General features: G+C 44.4%; 1 protein-coding gene across 5 annotated transcripts in view; it reads left to right on the top strand.

The window, feature by feature from the left end:
- Window positions 1-23,120, top strand: part of STPG1 (sperm tail PG-rich repeat containing 1) — a 59,535-nt gene that overhangs the window by 4,195 nt on the left and 32,220 nt on the right. For 4 of the 5 annotated variants that reach the window (XM_070458930.1, XM_070458929.1, XM_070458931.1 and 1 more), the window contains 3 exons: window positions 1,896-2,030; window positions 11,155-11,273; window positions 21,597-21,698. In XM_070458930.1, coding sequence (XP_070315031.1) covers window positions 1,964-2,030; window positions 11,155-11,273; window positions 21,597-21,698 — 288 coding nt within the window. In that variant the 5' untranslated portion in view covers window positions 1,896-1,963. The remainder of the gene's footprint in view (window positions 1-1,895; window positions 2,031-11,154; window positions 11,274-21,596; window positions 21,699-23,120) is intronic. The other variant, XM_070458934.1, reaches the window with a different exon arrangement.

Raw genomic sequence — 23,120 nt, 5'->3', positions numbered from 1 at the left:
TACGAAAGATTAACTCTGTGAAACGCTCCTGCCGTTAACGACTGAAAACGGACAAACGCGTGAAGCATAGCTTTTAGACACTGAACAACAAGGCCCTCAGTTCAGTAATCCCTGAGAGAAGAGAAATAAGGTGAGCCCCGCAACTGCTCCAGCTAATGCTGGAGAGAGTTTCTAGGCCACAGTTCAGGGACAGGGAGACCCACGCGAAGTCCGGCTCTCTGAGCTGGGGAGATAGAAGTCAGGACTCGGGGAGGGCAAAGAGGCTGGAATTTACAGGTAACGGACGGGCCTGCACAGAAGAAGGAAGAGAAAGAATGGACACGTGCACGCGAAGGCCCTAAGCCTGGGGAAAGAGCCGCGGAGAGCAGGGCAGGCCCAGGAACCGTCCACATGCGCACCCCTGCTCCTTATGCCTCCTCCCGCCTCGGTCCCCACCGAGCACCAGGTAGGGCTCCGTGTGCCGCACGCAGGTGCTCACTCGGCTTCTGTTTTACATATTGTGGCGATCGTGTGTCAGCTCCAGTCGCCCAGCTCAGCCCGTCGCCTGAACAATTTCTGGGTCTTTCTTCCACAGAACTGGGACTACTCGATGTTCCCGCAAACCAGAATACAGAGACACTACATTAGATGAGGATTGATTGGGTAGAGTCCATAGAAACATCATGTCTTAGTAGTGGAGATAATTATTCTCAGAATAAAAACTGCTCTGGATTCACTACGTGTGAAAGTGAAAGTCACTTAGTCATGTCCGACTCTTTGCAACCCCACGGACTGCAGCACACCAGGCTTCCCTGTCCTTCGCCATCTCCTGGAGCTTGTTCAAACTCATGTCCATTGAGTCAGTGTTGCCATCCAACCATCTCGTCCTTTGTCGTCTCCTTCTCCTCCTGCCTTCCTGCCTTCGATCTTTTCCCAGCATCAGGGTCTTTCCCAGTGAATCAGCTCTTCGCATCAGGTGGCCAAAGTTTAATGGAGCTTCAGCTTCAGCATTAGTCCTTCCAATGAATATTCAGGTATGATCTCCTTCAGGATAGACTGGTTGGATCTCCTTGCAGTCCAAGGGGCTCTCAAGAGTCTTCTTCAACACCACGGTTCAAAAGGATCAATTCTTTGTCATTCAGCCTTCTTTATGGTCCAACTCTCACATCTATACATGACTCCTGGAAAAACCATAGCTTTGACTATACAGACCTTTGTTGGCAAAGTAATGTCTCTGCTTTTTAATATGCTGTCTGCATTTGTCGTACCTTGTCTTCCAAAGAGCAAGCATCTTTTAATTTACAATTAATAAGGTTTACAAAATGTGTTGGTGAGGATGTGTAGCAATTGTAACAAATTACTGACACGTGCAACCACATGGGAGAATCTCAAAAGCATTGTGCTAAGTGAAAAAAAGAGACACAAAATGGTATATACTATGTAATTACCCATATATGACATCTAGAAAAGGCTACTATTGTGACAGAGAGCAGAGCAGTGGTTGCCAGATGCCAGAGTTGGGGGTTGGATATTGAGTGCAAAGAGACACAGGGAGCTTTTGGGGGAGATGCATATATTTATATTTTAATTTTGGTGGTATTTTACACAATTGTAAACATTCACCAAAACTTAGAATTGTGCACTTTGAATCAATGCATTACCATGTATGTGAGTTATATCAATAAGATAAATGTGTAAAATTCAAGCCTCAGGAGCTCTGTAAACAACACCAACAAAGAACACTTCGAGTTCCTACTATAGGCAGTGCAATGTGGGATTTAGGGTCGTAGAAGTTGGTAAATCCCAGCCTCTACCCACAAGATTTCTGTTTACCCAGCAAATACAACAGAACCCAATTAACACAATTAACAAAATCGTGAAATGATTCCTACATATGCTGTATTTTGCTGTTTCAGGTGCTTAGAAGAACATGTAGTCAAGTTTTTCATCAAACAAATGGAACGTATCACAGAACTTTGCTAAGATGGACACACAAAAAGACCAACACTCTGGCAAAAAATATTCCAGAAAGACTAAAAAAGTCCAGAAAGGTGTAGTGAACTTTTAACAGCGGTCTCTGGGAGGGGAGGGGCAGGCTCCTGATGTATGTTCATTTCAGTATGCAAGAGCAAATTTTAGGGGAATTTTAAGTGCTGCTTTTTACCCGTAAGGCTGTTCTTGAGGATATCAAACAGATTGCTTTAGTCATCCCTCCACTGCTTCGAGGGTGATGACTGGAAAGAAACTATGAGAAGAAAGGATGGAGGGGAGAGGAGGAAGAGATCTTATTTATTTCCTAAAACTTAACCCAAGCCCCCACTATGCTGGGTTGTTGGAAAGTTTGACACAGATGACTTGTTTCAAGTTTTTCATCTTTCTCAGTGGAGAGAGGTGATGTGGTCATGGGTCACCCATGCAGATGGGTGGGAGATGCTCTGTCTCAGCCCATGTACTCCTCTGCTCTTGTTAGTATGCACTAATCCTGGATTACACCTGAACTTGGGGAATCATGGCCGAGGCTGCACATTTTGACATCCTCACTCACTCCACCACTTTTTCTTTTGGGGCAGGGGGGGTGGGTGGTGGTTATTACCAGTTACCTGGTGGGCTTTTACAGTCTCTGCTGCTCTCAGACCCAGAGCTGGACCTTTCTTCCTTCCTCCCATCTTTTGATTTATTGCTGTCTCTTTTTCTTGAATACTTTCAAATTGAAGCTTCATGTATATTCAGAAAATAAATCATAATGGTACAGCCTAATGGTCACAAAGGAACCACCACTTACAGAGTCACTTCTCAGACCCAGAAACAGACACTCCACAGCATCCCAGGAGCCCTTGTCCCTTCATGGGCACTGTCCCTCTTCTCTGCAAGTGTCAACACCATAGCTCACCTGACTTTTAACATCATTAATTACTTTATCACTTTAATATCATTAATTACTTTAGTCTGTTTTGAACTTCCTATAAATCGGAATCATACAGTATGAACTCGTCTCTCAGGCTTTTTTCCTTCATGTTATGTTTTGAGAGATATAACTTCGTGTTTCATGTTATCAGTAATTAGCTCATTTTCATTGCTGTGAAGTTTTTCTTTGACTGAATGTACCATAATTTGTTTATCCTTTATACTATCGAAGGACATTTGGATTGTTTCCAGTTTTGAGCCATGACTAAAAGCTTTTGTGACTATGCTTGTTCTTCTCTTTTGGGACATACGTGTATATTCTCTTTGTGTCTATACCTAGGAGAATTGCTGGGTCATAGTGTTTATGATCAGCTTAGTTGATACTACCAGTTTTCCAAAGTGGATGTGCCATTTTTACTTCCTTGCAGAATTCCAGTTGCTCCACATCGTCACCATCATTTTTAGCTCATCATGCTTTTAATCTGTATTGTCCTTTGGTCATTAAGATTGAGCACTTTTTCATATGTTGGCTTATCTTTAGGATATTCTCTTTGGAGAAGTGACTGTTCAGTTTTTTCTATTGGGTTTTTCTTTTCTTAGGTGTTCTTAAAAACATACTAGAAATACATCCTTTTTGTCTATATGTAAATACCTTCCCTGAGTCTGTGACTTTCCTTTACATTCTCTTCAGTTCAGTTCAGTCGCTCAGTTGTGTCCGACTCTTTGTGACCCCATGGACTGCAGCACTCTAGGCCTCCCTGTCCATCGCCAACTCCCAGAGTTTACTCAAACTCATGTCCATTGAGTCCGTGTTGCCATCCAACCACCTCATCCTCTGTCGCCCCCTTCTCCTCCCACCTTCAATCTTTCCCAGCATCAGGGTCTTTTCAGATGAGTCAGTTCTTCGCTTCAGGTGACCAAAATATTGGAGTTTCAGCTTCAGCATCAGTCCTTCCAATGAATATTCAGGACTGATTTCCTCTAGGATGGACTGGTGGTGTGCTAATAAAGAGAACTCTTGATTTTACTATAGCCCATTTTATTAATATCAGTATTTCCCCTTATAGTTAGTGTATGAAAGTGAAATTGTTGCTTAGTCGTGTCCAACTCTTTGCAATCCCATGGACTGTAGCCTGCCAAGGCCCCTCTGTCCATGGAATTCTCCAGGCAAGAATACTGAGTGGGTAGCCATTCCCTTCTCCAGGGGATCTTCCCGACCCAGGAACTGAACCTGGGTCTCCCTCATCGCAGGCAGATTCTTACCATCTGAGCCACCAGGGAAGCGCCATAGGTAGTGTGTGTCTGTCCGATTTAAGAAATCTTTGCCGATCTCAAGTTTTTTTCTGATAACTGTATTATTTGCCTTTCATATCTAGACCTATGATTCACTTGGAGTTGTTTGTGTGTATGATATGAAAATGTGCAAATCTATTGTTTTCAATATGTATATCTAATTACCCATCACCATTGATTGAAAGAGCATTCTTTTTCGGCCACTCTGCATCGCCATCACTGTTGTAAACCGTGTCTATGTATATGCAGGTCCGCTTCTGTGTTCTTTAGGCTGTTCAAATACCACCCTTAATTACTATAACTATATAACAAGCTTTTTTTTTTTAATCTAGTAGCATAAGTCCTTCAACCATTACTATATTTATCGTGGCTACTCTTGGCTGCACTGAATTTCCACATACGTTTTATTATCTATTTATTTACGGCTACTCTGGGTCTTGGTTGCTCTGCGTGGGCTTTCTCTAGTTGTGCTGAGTGGCGGCTGTTCTTTAGTTGCGGTGTGCAGGCTTCTCATTGGGGCGGCTTCCTAGGGAGCACTGGTTTGGGCTCAGTATTGCAGCATGGGCCTAGTCGCTCAGCGGCTCGTGGGATCTCAGCTCCCAGACCAGGACAGAACCCGTGTCCGCTGCAGTGGCACATGGATTCTAAACCATCGGACCACCAGGGAAATCCCTCCAGGTAAACTTTAGAATCAGCACATTAATGTTCTAAAAAAAATCCCTATTGCCTTTTTGATTTAGATTGCATTGATTCTTGAAGTCAAGTTAGGGATAATTTACATCTTTACAGCATTGAATTCTCCAATCCATGTATATCCTTTCTTTTATTTAAGTCTTCTTAAATTTTTCCCAATGTTTTATAGTTATCTGTGTAGAGGACTTGCATGTCTTCTATATATCTGTTCTAAGCATTTGATTTTTATACCATTGTAAATGGTACTATTTTTATCTCATTTTCTAATTGCTTGCTGCTGGTATCGAAATAAAATAAATTGATTTTTTTTGTATACTGACCTTACCAAATTCAGTTATTATGTTTATTTTTTTCAGTTATTATGTTTAATACATTACCTACAGATTCTTTTGAAATTTCTCCATATACAATCTTATCATCTATGAACAAAGGTGGCTTTATTTCGTTCTTTTCTCATCTTATATATTTTTATTTGTTTTTCTCAACCTCTGCACTGGTTAGAGTCCTTCAAGAAAATGTTGAACAGAAGCAGTCAGCCTGGTTTCATGCGCTATCTCAAGAGAAATCTTTCAGAATCATGTTTGCTATAGGCTTTTGTCATCAATACCCTTTATCAGATTAAGGAAATTTGCTTCTTTTCCTAGTTTGCTAGAGTTTTCTTTTAATCATAGAACACTGAGTTTTATAAAACGCTTTCTCTATCTACTAAACAGACACTTTCAGTTCAGTTCAGTCACTCAGTCGTGTCCAACTCTTTGCGACCCCATGAACCACAGCACGCCAGGCCTCCCTGTCCATCACCAACTCCCAGAGTTTACCCAAAGTCGTGTCCATTGAGTCAGTGATGCCATCCAACCATCCCATCCTATGTTGTCCCCTTCTCCTCCTGCCCTCAATCTTTCCCAGCATCAGGGTCTTTTCAAATGGGTCAGCTCTTTGCATCAGGTGGCCAAAATATTGGAGTTTCAGCTTCAACATCAGTCCTTCTGATGAACACCCAGGACTGATTTCTTTTAGGATGGACTGGTTGGATCTCCTTGCAGTCCAAGGGACTCTCAAGAGTCTTCTCCAACACCACAGTTCAAAAGCATCAATTTTTCTGCGCTGAGCTTTCTTTATAGTCCAACTCTCACATCCATACATGACTACTGGAAAAACCATAGCCTTGACTAGACAGACCTTTGTTGACAAAGTAATGTCTTCTGCTTTATAATATGCTGTCTAGACACTTTACCACACACAAAAAAGGATAAAAAAATAACAGTTAGCATATGAAGAGATGCTCAGCATCATTAGCCAATCAGTTCAGTTCAGTCGCTCAGTTGTGTCCGACTCTTTGCAACCCCATGAACCACAGCACACCAGGCCTCCCTGTCCATCACCAACTCCTGGAGTTTACTCAAACTCATGTCCATTGAGTCGGTGATGCCATCCAACCATCTCATCCTCTGTCATCCCCTTCTCCTGCCCTCAATCTTTCCCAGTATCAGGGTCTTTTCAACAGTTAGCTCTTCGCATCAGGCGGCCAAAGTATTGGAGCAAATGCAAATTAAGGCCACAATAAGATGCCTTTACACACCTAATGGAATGGCTGGAATTTGAAAGACTGCCCATTGTCACTGATGATATGAAGTAAAAGTAATTCTTATACACTAATAGTGGAGATGTACGAAAGTGCAGCACATTTAGAAAAGAGTTTGGCAGTTTCTTAAAAAGTTAAAGTTATGAAAGTGTGTTGGTTGCTCAGTCGTGCCTGACTCTTTGCGACCCCGACTATAGCCCACCAGGCTCCTCTGTCCATGGGATTCCCCAGGCAAGAATACTGGAGTGGGTTGCCATTCCCCTCTCCAGGGGATCTTCCCGACCCAGGGATCAAACCAGGGTCTCCTTCATTACAGGCGGACTCTTTACTGTCTGAGCCACAAGAAAGCCCCTCCCCCCAAAAACGTATAAGCATCCAGACCAAAAAAAGTACATATTATGTGATTCCGTTCTGCATCTGTGGAGATGATCATATAGTTTTTCTTTTCTAGTTTGTCGACATGGTGAATTACATTGATTTTCAAATGTTAATCTATCAAATGAGGGATGAACCTCATTTGATCATGGCATATCATCTTTCTTGTATACTGTTGAGTTTAATTTGCTAACATTTTTATAAGAATTTCTGCATGTATATTTATGAGAGTTAATGATTTATAATGATTCCCCCTCACCTCCTGTAGTGACTCTGTCTGGTTTTGGTATCGGGGTAATAAGTGGCCTCATAGAATGAGTTGGGAAAGATTTTTTTCAGTTCAGTTTTCTAGAATAGATTGTATAGAACTGATAGGTGAAGTGTTCTATGAATGTCAGTTAGGTCAAGTTAGGTAATAGTATTGTCAAGTCTCATATATCTTTATTCATCGTCTATCTACTTGTTTAAATTATTGAGGGAAGGATTTTGAAATCTCTGACAAGTATTGTGGATTTTCTATTTCTTCCTGCAGTTCTATCATTTTTTATTTCCTGTATTTTGAATGTCTTGTTATTGAGTATATCAGAGTTTAGAATTGTTATATTCATTTTTGGAATTGAATGCTTTATCATTATGAAATTACTATACCCTCTTTATTGCAGGTAATATTTTTTGCTCTGAAATCTGCTTTGTCTGACATTAATATCTAGTTTTGTTTTGATAGGATAGTGTACCTTTTCCTCATACTTTTACTTTTAACCTAATCCTGGGTTTATATCAATATTTATTTTATTTTTTAAAATTTATTTTTCTTTTTTTTTATATCAATATTTAGTCTGTTTCTTACAGGCACCATGTAGTTGGGTCTTTCTTTTTTATTGATCTCAACCATCTCTGCCTTTTAACTAGGATGTTTAGACTTTAAATTTAATGCGATTATTGGTGTGTGAGCTTAATCCTACCATCTATTAGCTTTCTATTTGTCTCATCTGCTCTTTTTTATAATTTTTTTAGAAAGATTTTGGTTGCGCTGGATCTTTGTTGTGGCGTGCGGGCTTTCTCTGGTTGTCATGAGGGGACTTCTCCGGCTGCAGAACACAGGCTCTAGAGCACTCAGGCTCAGAATTTGGAGTAGACATGCTTAGTTGCCCCAGAGCATGTGGGAATCTTCGTTCCCCAACCAGTGATCCCCATATCTCCTGCACTGGAAGTCTGATTCTTAACCACTGGACCGCCAGGGAAATCTCAGTCCCATCTGTTCTTTATTTACATTTTCTGGATGTTTTTGTATTGAATATTTGTTTGTTTGTTTCTATTTCCTTCCTTTGTTGGCGTTTTAGGAACAACTCTGCAGTGTTTTCATAGTGTTGCTTTGGAGCAAGGATTGCAAACTTTGGCCACTTGGGCCTAATCGGACATGCTGCCTGTTTCTATAAGTAAAATTTTATTGGAACACAGTTACGCCTATTTGTTTATGTGCTGTCTGGGACTCTTTCACTCTATAATGGCAGAGTTGAATGGATGCAGCAGAGACTATACAGCCTTAAATATTTACTATCTGGCCCTTATAGAAAACATTTGCTGATCTGTACTACAGAGTTTATAACATACATCTTCAATTTTATCAGATTCTACCATCAAGTGATATTATTACACTTCATGTACAGTAAAGAAACTTACAACAGTAAATTTTTATTTTTTCCTTACTTGCCTTTGAACTGTTGTTGTCAAATTTCTACATACATTATAAATGCCACATTATTTTTGCTTTAAATAGGCAATTAGTTTAGAAATGATTTAAATATTATATTTACATCTAAATGTATCCATTTATACTCAAGATTCTACATTTTACATTTACCTACATATTTACTATTTCCAGCACTCTTCATTCTTTTATGTAGTTCCAGATTTCTGGCTGGTATCATTTTTCTTTTGTCTGAAGGATTCCTTTCATTTCTTATAGTTCCAGTTTGCTGGTGATTAATTCTTTCAGTTTTTGTGTATCTTCAAAAATCTTTATTTTGCATTCATCTTTAAGACATATTTTTTACTGGGTACAGGATTCTAGAGTGACAGTTTTTCCCTTCTGATATATTACAAAAGTTGTTTCTGACAGTAAATACATTTGTTCCTTTGTGTATAATGTGTCTTTTTTTTTTCTTCTGCCTGATTTTAAGATTTTCTATTTCTTTTAAAAATCAATTTGATTATTAGTTGCCTTGGTCTAGTTTAATTCTTATTTAATGTGCTTGAGGTTCACTGACTTTCTTGGGTCTGTGGGTTTATTTATATCAAATTTGGAAAATTTCAGCCACTTTTTTCTTGAAATATTTTTTTCTAGTTCCTCTCTCCCACCTTGCTTCTTTGGAGAGCCCAGGTACATGTATATTAGTTCCTTGACATTTCCACATAGCTCGTTGATACTCTATTTTTTTTATTTTTTATTTTTGGTCCTTTCTCTCTCTGTGTTTTGTTTTGGATAGTTTCTATTTCAACATCCTCAAGTTCACTCATCTTTTTTTCTGCAGTATCTAGTCTACTGTTAATCTTATCTTGTGGTGGTGGTTTAGTTGCTAAGTCATATGCAACTCTTTTGACTCCATGGACTGTAGCCCACCAGGCTCCTCTGTCCATGGGATTCCCCAGGCAGGAATACTGGAGTGGGTTGCCATTTCCTTCTCCAGGGGATCTTCCCGACCCAGGGATTGAACCCGGGTCTCCTGCATTGGCAGGTGGATTCTTTACCGACTGAACCGCCAGGGAAGCCCCTTATCTAGTGTATTTTTAATCTCAGACTTTTCAGTTTTCACACTCAGGAGTTTGATTTGGATCTTCTTTATATCTTCCATGTACCTTCTTAATGTGTTCAATCTTTTTTCTAGCTTCTTGAACATATCGAATATAATTATCATTGTAATAATGTTTTATTAATAATGTAATAATGTTCTTGTATTCTATAATCTATATAATTTCTGAGTTAGATTTGATCACTTGTTTATTTTTTCCTCATTGTGAATTGTATTTTTTTCCTTTGCATGCCCATCAATTTTTTTCGGTCAAATGCCTGATAGTTTTACCTGTTGAGTATTGTATGTTTTAGTAGTCCTATAAATTGTCATGCTTTGTTCTGGAATGCAGTTAAATTACTTGAAAACAGTTTGACCTTTTCAAGTCTTGCTTTTCAAGTTTTGTTAGCTGGAACCAGAGCAACACTTAGTCTAAAGATAATTTTGCCCTGCGTTTCCCAGCTGTTACGGTGGTAAAGAATCCATCTGCCAATGCAGGAGAAACATAAGAGACAAGGGTTTGATCCCTGGGTCAGGAAGATTCCCCTGGAGAAAGAAATGGCAACCCACTCCAGTATTCTTGCCTGGAAAATTCCACGAACAGAGGAGCCTGGCGGGCTACAGTCCATGGGGTCGTAAAGAGTCTGACATGACTGAGCGCACAGCACACGACTTTGCCCTCCCTCTGAGGCAAAACCCTCTGCATCTTTTCCTTCTGCTGCAGGAATGATGGTGTTTTCCACTCTGACTCGTGGGGATGGGAATGGCTGCTATCCCCAGTGTTCAGGCATCACTGTCCCACCCTGAGGTTTTCAGCTGAGTCTTTTCCAGTCTTTCGGAGCTTTCTCACATGCCTGTGCTGATCGACACTGGTCTCCAGAACCCTTTCTCTGCGTAGCTGTCTCTTCTCTGCACCATTTGTGGGGAGTGGGAGGGAGAAAAAGGGGGTGTTTATGTGTCATCGATACCTCACAATTCAGACAGATAAAAACTTAACTTGTGTTCTATAAACGGTCCCCTTCTGCTTTTTCACCCCAAGTCTGCTCAAAGCAGAAACCTAAACTTGTATTTGTCTTGCGTTGCGTCCTGAGGAAGGACAGGGAGCCCCCTTCTGAGACTTACCGGCCTCTCTGTATCTTTATGGCGCGTTGCCCGCCTGTGACCCTGGGCTGAGGAAGGGTGAAGACTCTCTCTTCCCCTGCCTGGCTTCTCTTCAAGGCTGCCCCAGACGGTTTTGTGTCCCCTTCCTCCTTGGCAAGAATGCCTTTCCTGTCAGATCCTTCCTCTTCTCTGGGACAAAATACTTCAGCTGTGTGACCAAGTCTCACTAGTTTAAGAGCTGGGGGGGTGAGGAGATGGGGGGGAGGAGACCAAAAAATTACCAAGAGGGTCTTTAAAAAAATCCAGTTTCACGTTTATCTCTTGTCCAAAGGCAAGCTTCTCTTTTATTCCACTTAAAATGTTAACATATAGCTTTGTGTTTTGTGCATGTGTCAGTCATTGTTTTGAGCTCATTTTTATTCTGTTTTTATTGTTTAGGTTTTACTGCTGCATATCCAACACAATCCTCCATTCCTTATAAATATCAGCCTTTCGTAATTCCAGAATCAGAAAAAAAGGGATTTAACAGCCAAGCCAAGAGATTTTACCACAAACAGGTAACGAATGGCCTAGTCTTACTCTGAGTCTGGATTTTAGCGCGTCTGCCTTGTGCGTCTGTCTCTGTGATCAGGAGAGGACAGCGTCACCCAAGGAGCGGCAGCGCCCTCTGCGCCCATGTGCTCCGGCCCGATGGTAACAATGAGCTGACACGATATGAAGTCCAGCGGGAAACAACATGATTTTACTTCATATACCAGAGATTTTTTTTATATTTCATTTTCATAATAATTTCAAAAATACATTTCTCCTTAAATTTTTTTTGGTTTCTTGGGCCATACTGAAACCAAAAAAAATTTAACAAGAAATGTATTTTTTGAATTATTATGAAAATGAAAAATACAAAAATCTCTGGTATATGAAGTAAAAGGTAAAAAATCCTCTCCTCCCTCTCTCCCCAGCCTTATTCAAAACTTGACAGGAACTCACAAGACTTTCTTCAAATAATAAACAAGCTGTGTAGCTCAGATGGCAAAGAACCTGCCTGCAATACAGGAATCCCGGGTTCGATCTCAGGGCCAGGAAGATCCCCTGGAGGAGGGAATAGCTCCCCACTCCAGTATTCTTGCCTAAAGAATCCCATGGACAGACCACGGGGTCGCAAAGAGTTGGACATGACTCAGCAACTAACACACACACAATAAACGTACATTTACCTTTGTGGTGATACATCCCCTCTTTTCCTTAAGTTTCAACAGTGTGTTATATAATGTTTCTGCATTCCCCCCAGTCTCACCTTCTTCTCCAAATATCTGTGTCTCTTTTCCTCTCTGATCTGGAAGATTCTGCTTGGCTTCTGGGGGAGGTGGTCCCCTGGTAACTTGAAATTTCACCATCCGAAGGCCCAGGCCTGACATTCTCTCCTCTCACCAGCGGGGGGCGGAAGCAACTCACAGACGCCAGAGTCTTTAAAAATCATTTTTTTATTCTCCTAACTAGGACCTTCAGAATAACATTCTTTTGGAGGAGTCGTCATGTCAGTTACCTTTCGCAGCATTCTAAAAATGTTTTTCATCCTACCCCCACGGCCACGGTGGCGAGAGGGAACGGGGAGGTCTGGGTCCTGAACTCGGATGAGTCCTTTGCAAGCCATGTGCCCTTTGGCCTGTTTCCTCCCTCTTAAGCAAGAGCGCTCAGTTGGAGAATGTTTAAGTTCCTTCCACTTCTGCTATTTTAGGATTCCAAGAGAGCAAATAATTAATATAGTGTGTGTACTTACATACACACACACACATATTTTTAATTACTTGTAGGTTTTCTCCAAAGGTGATAAATAAGCTATTTATTTACTCATGAGTTTTCTCCCTTCTCTCTTATGTTTTAACTGGCCCTTTGTCTCTCCCTTTTGGTCTGGTTTTCCATTTGTCCATTTACCGAGAATATACTATCCATCTCTCCGATATCAGCAGCCCGACCTCCAAGAGGGAGGGGACACAGGTATACCCATGGCTAATTCATGTTGACCTTTGGCAGAAAACAACATGATTCTGTAAAGCAATCATCCTTCAATTTTAAAAAATGAATAAATGTTAAATTAAAAAAAAACAATAGTAGCCGCCATTTACCGATCCCTCCTCTGTATAAAATCAGTTTTAGACCGTGTTTCTAATCCTGAGAACAATGCTAAAAGGAAGGGTTTATACTTTTAACAGAAGAGAAAACTGGGGCTTAGGGAAGTTAAATGACCCACCCGAGGTCTCACAATGCAGGATTTGGCACATAAGAGCCCTCACATGAATATTTGCTGAATCAATGTTGAAAGAATTAGATCTCAAACCCAGGCTCAACTCATTCCAAAACCTCACGCTCTGTCTACACATGCCACCACACCTCTCTCTGTGGCCTGCAAAGTCATCAAGTCCATCTATGACAGTCAGCCAGCACGTTTCTGAAAAGGCCTCCCCCGGACAGACCAAGCTCAAAACAGGGGAAGGTGTCACGTGTAGGCCCCATTCCACATGATCACGGTCTGAAGACTCAAATCCAGAAACGCGAATGGTCTGGTTTTTAAAGTCTGCATTTTCAACTACTATTGAGAAAGTAGAAATTTCTACTTTCTACTTTGTAGAAATTGTTCTCCTGAAGGAATCAAGGTGTCAGCCAGCCAAAGCTATAGGCAGTATCTGATACAGAGAGAAATAGCTCAGAAATTTGATTCGTACTTTTTAAACATGGTTGTGTTGTTTCAACAACGTGAAAACGTTCATCTAAGCACTTGAAAGCATTTTGTAAATAAGTATGGAACTTTATGAAAAGGGCATGGGATCCATAAACCAAGTCCCCGGAATTCTGTTATTAGCTGCGTGGCTTTAGGCTACTCCCTTGACTTTATGTGGGCCTCAGTTTCCTCACCTGAAATATACAATTCAGGTTATTGTCATTTTTTAGGTTCTTTAAGCTGTAAAAACAGGAAAAAAAAAAACCTTAATCCACACTCACAGTTCTCATTCTTCCTGAAGAAACTTGAGCATTGAGAAGCTAAGAATCCTGTTTAACATCGCCCAATAATTTAGTGAGGCAATACAAATTAAAAGCAGATTTTAAAACTCCAGTGTCTCACCACCCTTCTTATAACAGTAATTGTACACACCCTGGGCCTGATCTCATAACTTGGTTGTGTCCTCACATCAGTCCTGTGACCCATTTAGCACAACTTTAACGCGGAGAATGAGTACCCTCTGAAACGTGCACTTACCTTAATCAGACTTCTGCAGAGAAACCTCAGGGCGCCCCAGCCCAGCTCGCATTCCCCGTAAGAATCTGACTGCTGGGTACAAGGAATCCTTCCTGGACTCGGTGTCTGGACTGGCAGTTTTGGCTGCTAGGAGTGAAGTCTGCTTCCCCGAACATTTTACAATTATTTACAGACTCTGCATGCATGAAGAGACATGCCTAATCTAGGACCGAGCCTAACCCAGCAACCCGAAGGACACTTTCCTCCCCTGTCTCCCCAATTCTGTCCCCCTGTCACCGTGGACTGTAGTCACTATTTCCCAAGCTGTCTAACACTAAGGACACCCACTTAAAGTCTTTGCATCTCCATTTCCTCATCTCAAAAATAAGGATGTTATATTAATCATGGGCAGGCCCTTGCCAGGGATTCCTATTCCATAATCCTAAACTTGATTGATCATTTCCAGGCACAGATGAATGGGTACTGGGGGAATACAGACACCCGTCTTCGGATAGGGTGTGTGTATCCTACCAGTAGCCATGATTTTAAAATATATGTTAATTTCAGAGAGAGCCTGATGGCAAATCCATGCTCCCTGTGGTAAGCAGAACAGTGTTTAATTTGTGATGAAATTATAAAAAGCTAGCACTGTTCACCTTGATAAGGCACCAGACTCGGATTTTTCACATGTCAGAGATTTTTCATTTAAAGGAAGTTCAGTTTGCAGAGACCACCATGTTCAGGGGGATAAGCCCCCCTACATGTGGTCTTCGTTGCATGATTGAAGCTGCAGTGGGCTGTGCCTGACCTTCCTGTTCTGGAAGCCTGCCCTCCACCAGCATCAGTCACCAGCAGCCCTTCCTCGGGGGGTGTGCAGGACACATGGGTGGGAAGAGCAAACCCTTGGCCGGCACAGACAGCGCACCAGGCTCCCCTCGAAGATGTGGCATTTCTGACTTCATTTAATCCCCGTAATCACCATGAACTAAGTCCTACCATGACCCCCACTTTTCAGATAATGAACCCCGAGACATAAAGAGGGTTAAGTAACTTGCATAGCCAGTGTCAGGTGGAGTGAGGAGCACCCAGGTGGCAGGTCCTAGCTCCCAGACTGTTTCCGGGCATCTTTGCAGAGGGTGGGGTCGTGGGAGGGGGAGCAGGGGGCGTGGAGGACGCACACCTCCCCTGAACGCCCCCCACCACCTTTGCCTTGGTGGGGCAGTGATGGATGTGTGCATCTTATCAGTGTCCTTTCCAGACTCCAAAGCCCCTCAAAAGTCAGTCAAATGACCCCATCTCAAGTCCAGGCCTTTCTCATCGAGTCAGGGTAACTCACGCCATCCACCTTACATTGTTTTGCCACGTCTCCTCTGTTCTGATTCTAGAACATACGTACAGGCTGCCAACCAGCTGTGCCTATATCCTGGCTCCTTAGCCCAGCCCTGGTCCTCAGTAGGCTTGAGTGTGTGCTTGCTGAATTGAGTTTTTGCCCCCATTCCACTCGGGATTTCCAGGGACTGCTAATGAGCTGACAGCAGATTTAACAGGGAGGCATGCATGCTGTTTCTCAGTCGTGTCCGACCCTTAGCCACCCCACGGACTGTAGCCCACCAGGCCCCTCTATCCATGGGACTCTCCAGGCAAGAATACCGATTTGGGTTGCCATTTCCTTTTGCAGGGAATCTTCCTGACCCAGGGATCGAAACTGTGTCTCTCATGTCTCCTGCACTGGCAAGCAGGCTCTTTTACCACTGCGCCACCTGGGAAGTCCTAACAAAGAGGAGGGCTCTACAAAAGAGGGGCATGGGTGCTCAGAGATAAGGCCCACGTAATCGATGCTTTGAAAATGCAGGTTTGGCTTCTCTTGTCCGTGTCTCCAACCCAGCCGGGCCAGCGATGGGCTAAGAACTTTGATGGCAGACATTAGTGTATGGAGTTGGGAGGAGGTGGGAAGGAAGGGGAAGAAAGCAGAAAAGAAGGGTGTCTTACAAGGGGCACATCTCAGAATTGTAGACAATTTGAACCAGAAGGGCTTCAGTGACCCCTGAATCTCTGGGCACAGCAGAGGGGCCCCATCTGTGATAGTATCCCATGCTGAGCAGGTAAAAAGGAATTGCTGCTGCTTTTTTTTTTTTTAATGATTTTTTTACATGAATTTTTGTTGGGGTATAGTTGCTTTACAATGTTGTATTTCTGATGTAGAACAGAGTGAATCAGCTGTATGTGTACATACATCCCACTTTTGTGGATTTCCTCCCCATTTAGGTCACCACAGAGCCCTGGGCAGAGTTCCCCGTGCTGGGCAGTAGGTCCTCACTAGTTATCTATTCTGCACATGGTATCGTAGTGTATATATGTCAATCCCAGTCTCCCAGTTCATCCATCCCCTCCGCTTTCCACCTTGGAATCCATACTTTTGTTCTCTGGGTCTGTGTCTCTATTTCTGCTTTGTAAATAAGATACTCCATGCCAGTTTTTTCAGATTCCACATATATGTGTTAATCCGTAATACTTGTTTTTCTGTTGCTGCCTGACTTCAGTTTGTGTGACAGTGTCTCGGTCCCCGCATGTCTCCGCAGATGACCCAGTGTGTTCCTTTTCATGACTGAGTGATATTCCGTTATACATAGGTACCACCCACCTTCTTTGCCCGTTCCTCTGTCAGTGGACACTTAGACGGCCCCCGTGTCCTGGCTATTGTAAGGAGTGCTGCGGCGAGCACTGGGGTGCACATATCTTCTCAAATTATGGCTTTCTCTGGGTGGGGACTTGCTGCTTGAAGCTGCTGCCAAATCAGTCCTCCTTTCCCTGGACTCCTCGTGGAGGCCCAGGTGCAAATCATTGATCTTGACACCTGCACTTGCCCCTTCGCAGGTTCACTGGTGAGGGGACTGAGGCCCAGTGAGGGGCCGTGCCCTGCGGGCAGACGCTGGCTCCCGTCTGCTGGCCCATGCTCGCCTTGCCGCTGTGGCCACATGAGCCTGTAAAAAGGCTTTCTAGTCTTCAATGAAGCCAGTAAGTAGGCTGCATTGTCCCAAGACCTTGAGACCAGAAGCATTTGTAAAAGGAGGTTGTTCCCTCGGGAACCCCACATTTCTGTGCAGCTTTGCCAGTGGGTTAACCACAGGCTAGGGCTCTGTTTCCACCTCCAGTGTGTCCTCCTGTTGTATACCTCCAGCCCTTTGGCAAAAGTCTAGTTTCTGCTCATCTAGTGCACTCCCGAGAACACGAGCTAGCCACCCCTAAGCTGACCAAAACAGGGTAGACATCCCTGAAGGGTCAAAAGGTAGCTCTAGTGGGAGCTTCGGCCAATGATCCAGCAGAGACCACATTTTCCAACCTGGAAATGGGTTGGCAAACCTGAAAGTCTTGGTTGGACAGAGTCTATGAAATCAAGACTGAAGAACTCAGGCTGTGTGCAGATGTAACTGGCTCCAGGCTGCGGGTCACTAGCCTCTCCCATACCCACCCCCCGTACCCTCTAGGGTGAGGAGGTCAATGCCCAGCTCCCTCTCTTCGCCTCCTCCTCACCGCCTCTTTAAATCTATCCCAAGGTCCAGCGAACGCTGATCTGTGTCCTGCCCTTGGCGAGTGCAAAGGCTGCCCATGGGGCTTTGTGTGTGGTGGGCGCACGCTCAGTCCCTCAGTCGGGTCTGACTCTTTGCAACCCCATGGACTGTAGACCTCCAGGCTCCTCTGTCCATGGAATTTTCCAGGCAAGAATATTGGAGTGCTTTGCCATTTCCTGCTCCAGGGGATCTTCCCCATCCAGGGATCAAACCCTCTTCTGTCTCTTGCATTGGCAGGCAGATTCTTTACCACTTTGACACCTGGGAAGCCCCCACTTCAAGAGTGCTTAAAGTGCATTTCCATCCATTGTTGCCCATGAGTCTTGGGTGGGGGATGGGAGAACATTGGCCAGCCATCTCTTACTCCATCCTTACTCTGAAGGTCTTTTAACCCCAGAGGGAAGGTCCTAGTTTCACTGAGGCTGTTGTGGACTAGTAAAGATGAAGCTGATGGGACGTCCATTGACTCATTCAATCCTCACGCTGTGATGCAGACCCACGGGGCAACAGGTGTAGCCCTTGCGCAGATCTTCCCTTGGAACAAACACTCAAAAAGCAGTCAGTAGAGCTCAAATGAATAGTTCTCTTCCCTTCTCCCTCTGCTTACCCATTTTATTGGATTGGTTTATTGGATTTTCACCTTCTTGGTTTTCATCTTGGCCAAGAAGCCAAAGGCTGGCTGAGTTTACATCAGCTTTGAATTGGGTTCTTGCTCTTTGGGAGATGCCGAGAGGTCAGAACTCATCCACATCCTGTAATGTTAGTCACATGAACTATTAACCCAGAGGTGAAAGGTTGGACTTGTATTGCCCTCCCGGGGAGCCATCCGCCACCTCTGACATTTGGAGGAGAACACTTGAATTCTCTGCAACTGGACCTTTCCCTCCGGGCAGCTTGGAAACCTACTCGGTATAGGGTGCAGGTGGTGGTGGTGTGCTGGTAAACCGCCTCTCCCTTCCGCAAAGAAAATTCCTGATGTATAGCGTTTGCCAATGTTTGTGGTGTAAACACCCTCACTCTGGTCAGTTTCAAGCTACCGCTAGCAACGTTTCTGAATATTTAACAGTCGCCCTCGTGAGCCGCCACCAGCCAGCCTCCTGCCTGGAGAACCCTTCTAGGATATTTACTAAGTGCAGACAGACAGCACGCTCTCCCTCCAGGGTAAGAGATGACAGTTCTCTTCCCATGTGTCCTAGGCACAAACCAGTTTGCAATGGGGTGCAATTAAAACTTGATTAAGGTCCAGTAGGGTTGCCAGACTTAGCAAGTAAAAATACAGGATTCCTAACTAATTTAGAATTTCAGATAAATAACTGTTTTGTATAAGTGTATCCCAAATATTGGAGAAGTCAGTGGCACCCCATTCCAGTACTCTTGCCTGGAAAATCCCATGGACGGAGGCGCCTGGTAGGCTGCGGGCCATGGGATCGCTAGGAATCAGACACGACTGAGCGACTTCACTTTCCCTTTTCATTTTCATGCATTGGAGAAGGAAATGGCAACCCACTCCAGTGTTCTTGTCTGGAGAACCCCAGGGACGGAGGAGCCTGGTGGGCTGTTGTCTATGGGGTCGCACAGAGTCGGACACGACTGGAGCGACTTAGCAGCAGCAACAGCAGCATCCCAAATATTGATTGGGCCCTAGTTATACTAAAATGGTGTTTTGCCGTTTATCTGAAATTCAGGTTTGACTGGGCAGGGTGGGATGGAGCAGCCTTGCAGGCTTGTGCTTTCGCGGCCAACCCTAGCTCCTCAGACACACAGAGGTGGGCAGAAAATTCTCGTGGGCTGATGATGGTATCTGGAGTGTGGGCAGGAGACTGGGGGCTGGAGATGTACAAGACTCTTTCTTCTTTAACCTAGAAAAGTCACAGTTACATATCCTGCTTCAGCTTTCCCTCCCTGGAGGGACTCCGGGAGCTACAAGGTACCCAGAGGCATTTAGTGCAGCATCTTCAGTTTACATGTGAGGAAACTGAGGTCTAGAGAGTTCAGGATCACTCAGCTAGTAGCAGCACCGATGCTAGAATTCCTGATTCCAAACTCAGTGGGACGGTTTTTCCTTCTATCCTGCACATTTTATCCTACACTCATCTGAGAATTAGTTTGTCTTAATGGTCAAGAGCAGACTCTCCTGGATTCAGATTTGGGCTCTGACCATTATTAGTTTTGTGACCTTGGACCTCATCCCTTTGGGTTCTGTCTTCTCATCTTTAACGTGGGGATTAAATGTATGAGTGAGTCTAGAACAGTGCCCGGCATGTAGTGACCATCAGTAAACATGTCCATCCTGCAAACAGCCCCCTAGAAAAAGCCTCTCTCTTGTTCCTCTTCCTGTAGCCCCTCACATCACACCCACAGGCCAGGGTTCTTGTTGGGCTACATCTCCCCATAGCCTGCCTCACCCCCTACCTGGTAGTCAGCCCCCAGTCTGTCCACTAGGGATCATCATCACCTGCAAGGTAGGAGTCAGCCTCCATGCCCCCACCTCGACAGAGCAAGACTCAAAGGCTTCACTGCATTTAAAACTTAGCACAGGAGAGCATGCTGTGTGTGCGTTGTTTTTGTTTTTTTGCTGTTGTTCTTTTTGCCCACTCTGCATCTTTGTTGCAGCGCGGGCTTCTCTCACTGTGGTGTACAGGCTTCTGCAGCAGAGCGCTGGCTCAGGAGTTGTGGTGGGAGGACCTAGTTGCTCCAAGGCACGTGGAATCTTAGTTCCCCAGCCAGGGATTGAACCCACATCCCCTGCACTAGAATGTGGATTCTTAACCACTGGACCACCTGCGAAGTCCCAGAAGAATCTGTTAACAGCCCCAGTGACCACATCCTTATATTAAACCATTACCACACGTGGCTGGATTCAGACTGGGGAGCCCAGGGAGGGACCCCATGGAGCCTTGAGCTCTCTTTCTGCTCTGGGAAAGGTAGTAGGGATGGGCGGGGACAAGAGGAGCCCGGGTGGCAGACCTTGGAAGTAGTGAGGAGAGTCAGACTGCTCAGGTTTAAACTTATGCTTGCCCATCTATTAGCTGTGGCCCTAATATCTCTGGGCCCCAATATCTCTGGGCCCCACTTTCATTACAATGGACCCGATAATATTTCTACTGCAAAAGGCTGGTGTACACCATCACGTAACACTAAATTCAAGTGCTGCCACTGACAGCAGTGGGACCCTGGGGCAAGTTCATCTCCGTGGGCCTCGGTGTCTCCATCTGTCAAATGAGGGCATCCCTGTCTCATTGGAGGATTAAATGGGACACTCTGAAAAGATCTTGGCACCAGGGGGGCACCCGGTAAACCCTCGAGATGGAGGAGCACCCTTGTCATTTCATGTCGCTTGCTTGGTCAATTTCTGTCAACATTTACTTCCCCCTGGTAACCAGCGCAGGAAATGAGATGCAAACCCAACTAACTGCAGCAGCAGAAATGAGCTTAGAAATCAAGCTTTTGTTTGTTTCCGTCTAACACACCCTCATCACTGAGCACTTGAGCCCCACGAGCCCACCTCTTTTTGTCTCAGAGTTAGAGATGGTCTTGTTTGGGATGAAGGTGGTTTTTGTTTCACTTTGCTTTATAAACAGAAACACTCCCTGGTTTCTCCTCTGAAAGGCTGGGAAGGAAGCTGAGTCAGGTGGGGTGTGGTGAACGTGAAATCGGTCACCCTTCCCTCGCCCCGGATTTGGTGGACCCAAGTCAGCCCACGCTGACCTGCACAGCCGCTGATGCACATGGGATCCGTTTTTCTGCTCGTGCATCTATTGGCATGAAGAAACCGCAGCATCCTTCTAGAATGCAGTACAGAATAGTGGAAGGAACAAGGGCTGTGTGTGGGGGGGGGGGACAGGGGGGCGGGGAGGTGATCCCAGACCTGAGCTGGAATCCCAGCCCTAGCACTTGTGAACTGCGATGGTGACTGGGTAGGTCAGGAATTGGTGGAGCTGGGCTGTTGTCTGGGAGGTGGCATCTCTGCCTGTCCCGGAAGATTCCAGTGAAGCTTAGGGTTAATGGCTGTAACACTGGCAGAAAAGCACCGTGGGATGGAAAGTCTTGTGATGACACCATGCTTTCTTACCTTTCAGGATGATATCCCAGGCCCGGGGTTCTACAACGTCGTTCACCAGTCCCCTGTGTTCGACAGCGCGTCATTGTCCAAGAAAGGGACATGCACTTTCCCTTCTATGGTGAGAATCCCTTCTCTGAATAAAGGTACTAACCGCTCAGTACTTTGCTTCCTTCATGGCTTAATCGCATATTGGACATCCAGGCCCTTCTCTCCAAACACCTGTGGTTCTGATTAGGAGAGCAATGGTCTGCCCAGGTTTCATGCAGGTAAACTGGAGCTAGATCTTTAAGTAATTTTGTCCACCACTTCTACCCACTCCCAGAGTGGAAAGAGAAGCTAGAAGCATATTCAGAACCTGATCATCCAAAACCAATTTTGTCAGCATGGAATGGACTCCCAAACCAAGACAAAATTCTTATTATACATCTTGCCCCAATAGGGCTCTTTTTACACTTCTTAGTCTAACTGGGTTATTCAAGTTATTGAGAAATCTGATGGGACTGCAAAGAAAGCAGACAGCAGGCAGAGAATTTAGGAATATTCCTCTCCTCTCCATTTCTCTTCTCTGTAAGATGTGGGTCTTTATCTTTGTGGATGACTCCAAACCTCAAGTAGCTAAATGAAGTGCCAGTGTTTCTGACCAGACCTGGGCAAAGATAGTCTTTATTTGAACATCTATCTGTTGACAAAATAAAATAGATACAACAAGGGGAGTCAAAGTAGAGTAAGACTCCCTGAGGTAGGAAAGTGAAAAAGAAAGCAAATCCAAACTCCAGCATCAATAAGCTGCCTACGCCATCCGTCCCTTTAAAAGTTAGAATAATCTCCTGCAAAAATGTATTATGATACCTGACACTGGAATTGATTTAAAACACACACACACATACACAAAGAGACCATTTAAGTCACACTGAATGCAGCCACTCATTGGAATTCGAGCTTGACCGAGCTGAATACTCAAGGAGCAAACCGATTTGGGAGTTAACTCCTCACTAGCTAAGGTGTTCAGGCTGTACAAGCCCCCGCCAGTTCACAAAACAGCCACATGTCTACCTCCTCGCCCCCAGCCCTGTGAGTAAAGAGACTACAAAGCAATGGGCCAAAGAAATGCCGTCTCACAATGGCCTGGCGCTAGAGACAAGACTTAAGACCCGATCCTGACTCAGCTGTGGGTTCAACCTCGATGTGACCTCAGGCACGTCACCCTCTGTGCCCCAGTTGTCTCACAGAGTGAAGTCTCCCCAGAGGCACTGGGCAAATTGACGTTGCAGTGAGTGAAATAGTCTTTGAAACTGCGGAGCCTTATAAACACGTTCAATGTTATGATTGTTGCCATCTGAGTCACAAACAATACTTCCTGCAACACCTAGGTTTTCTCTCTGAGAGTTTTGCCAAATAGTGGCACTGCCCACTCCTCCCTGGTGCCAGAGCAGGTGCTGAATCAGAGCACGCCATCAATTCCCTGCTAGGCTGTACGTGCGGTAACTTTCCAAATGACCAGGCTGGGCCGTCTGGAGGAGAAGGGGCCCAAGGGCAGATC

This window comes from Odocoileus virginianus, chromosome 30 (genome assembly GCF_023699985.2).
Source record: "Odocoileus virginianus isolate 20LAN1187 ecotype Illinois chromosome 30, Ovbor_1.2, whole genome shotgun sequence".
Lineage (NCBI taxonomy): Eukaryota > Metazoa > Chordata > Mammalia > Artiodactyla > Cervidae > Odocoileus > Odocoileus virginianus.
This window is presented reverse-complemented; position numbering and strand designations above follow the sequence as displayed.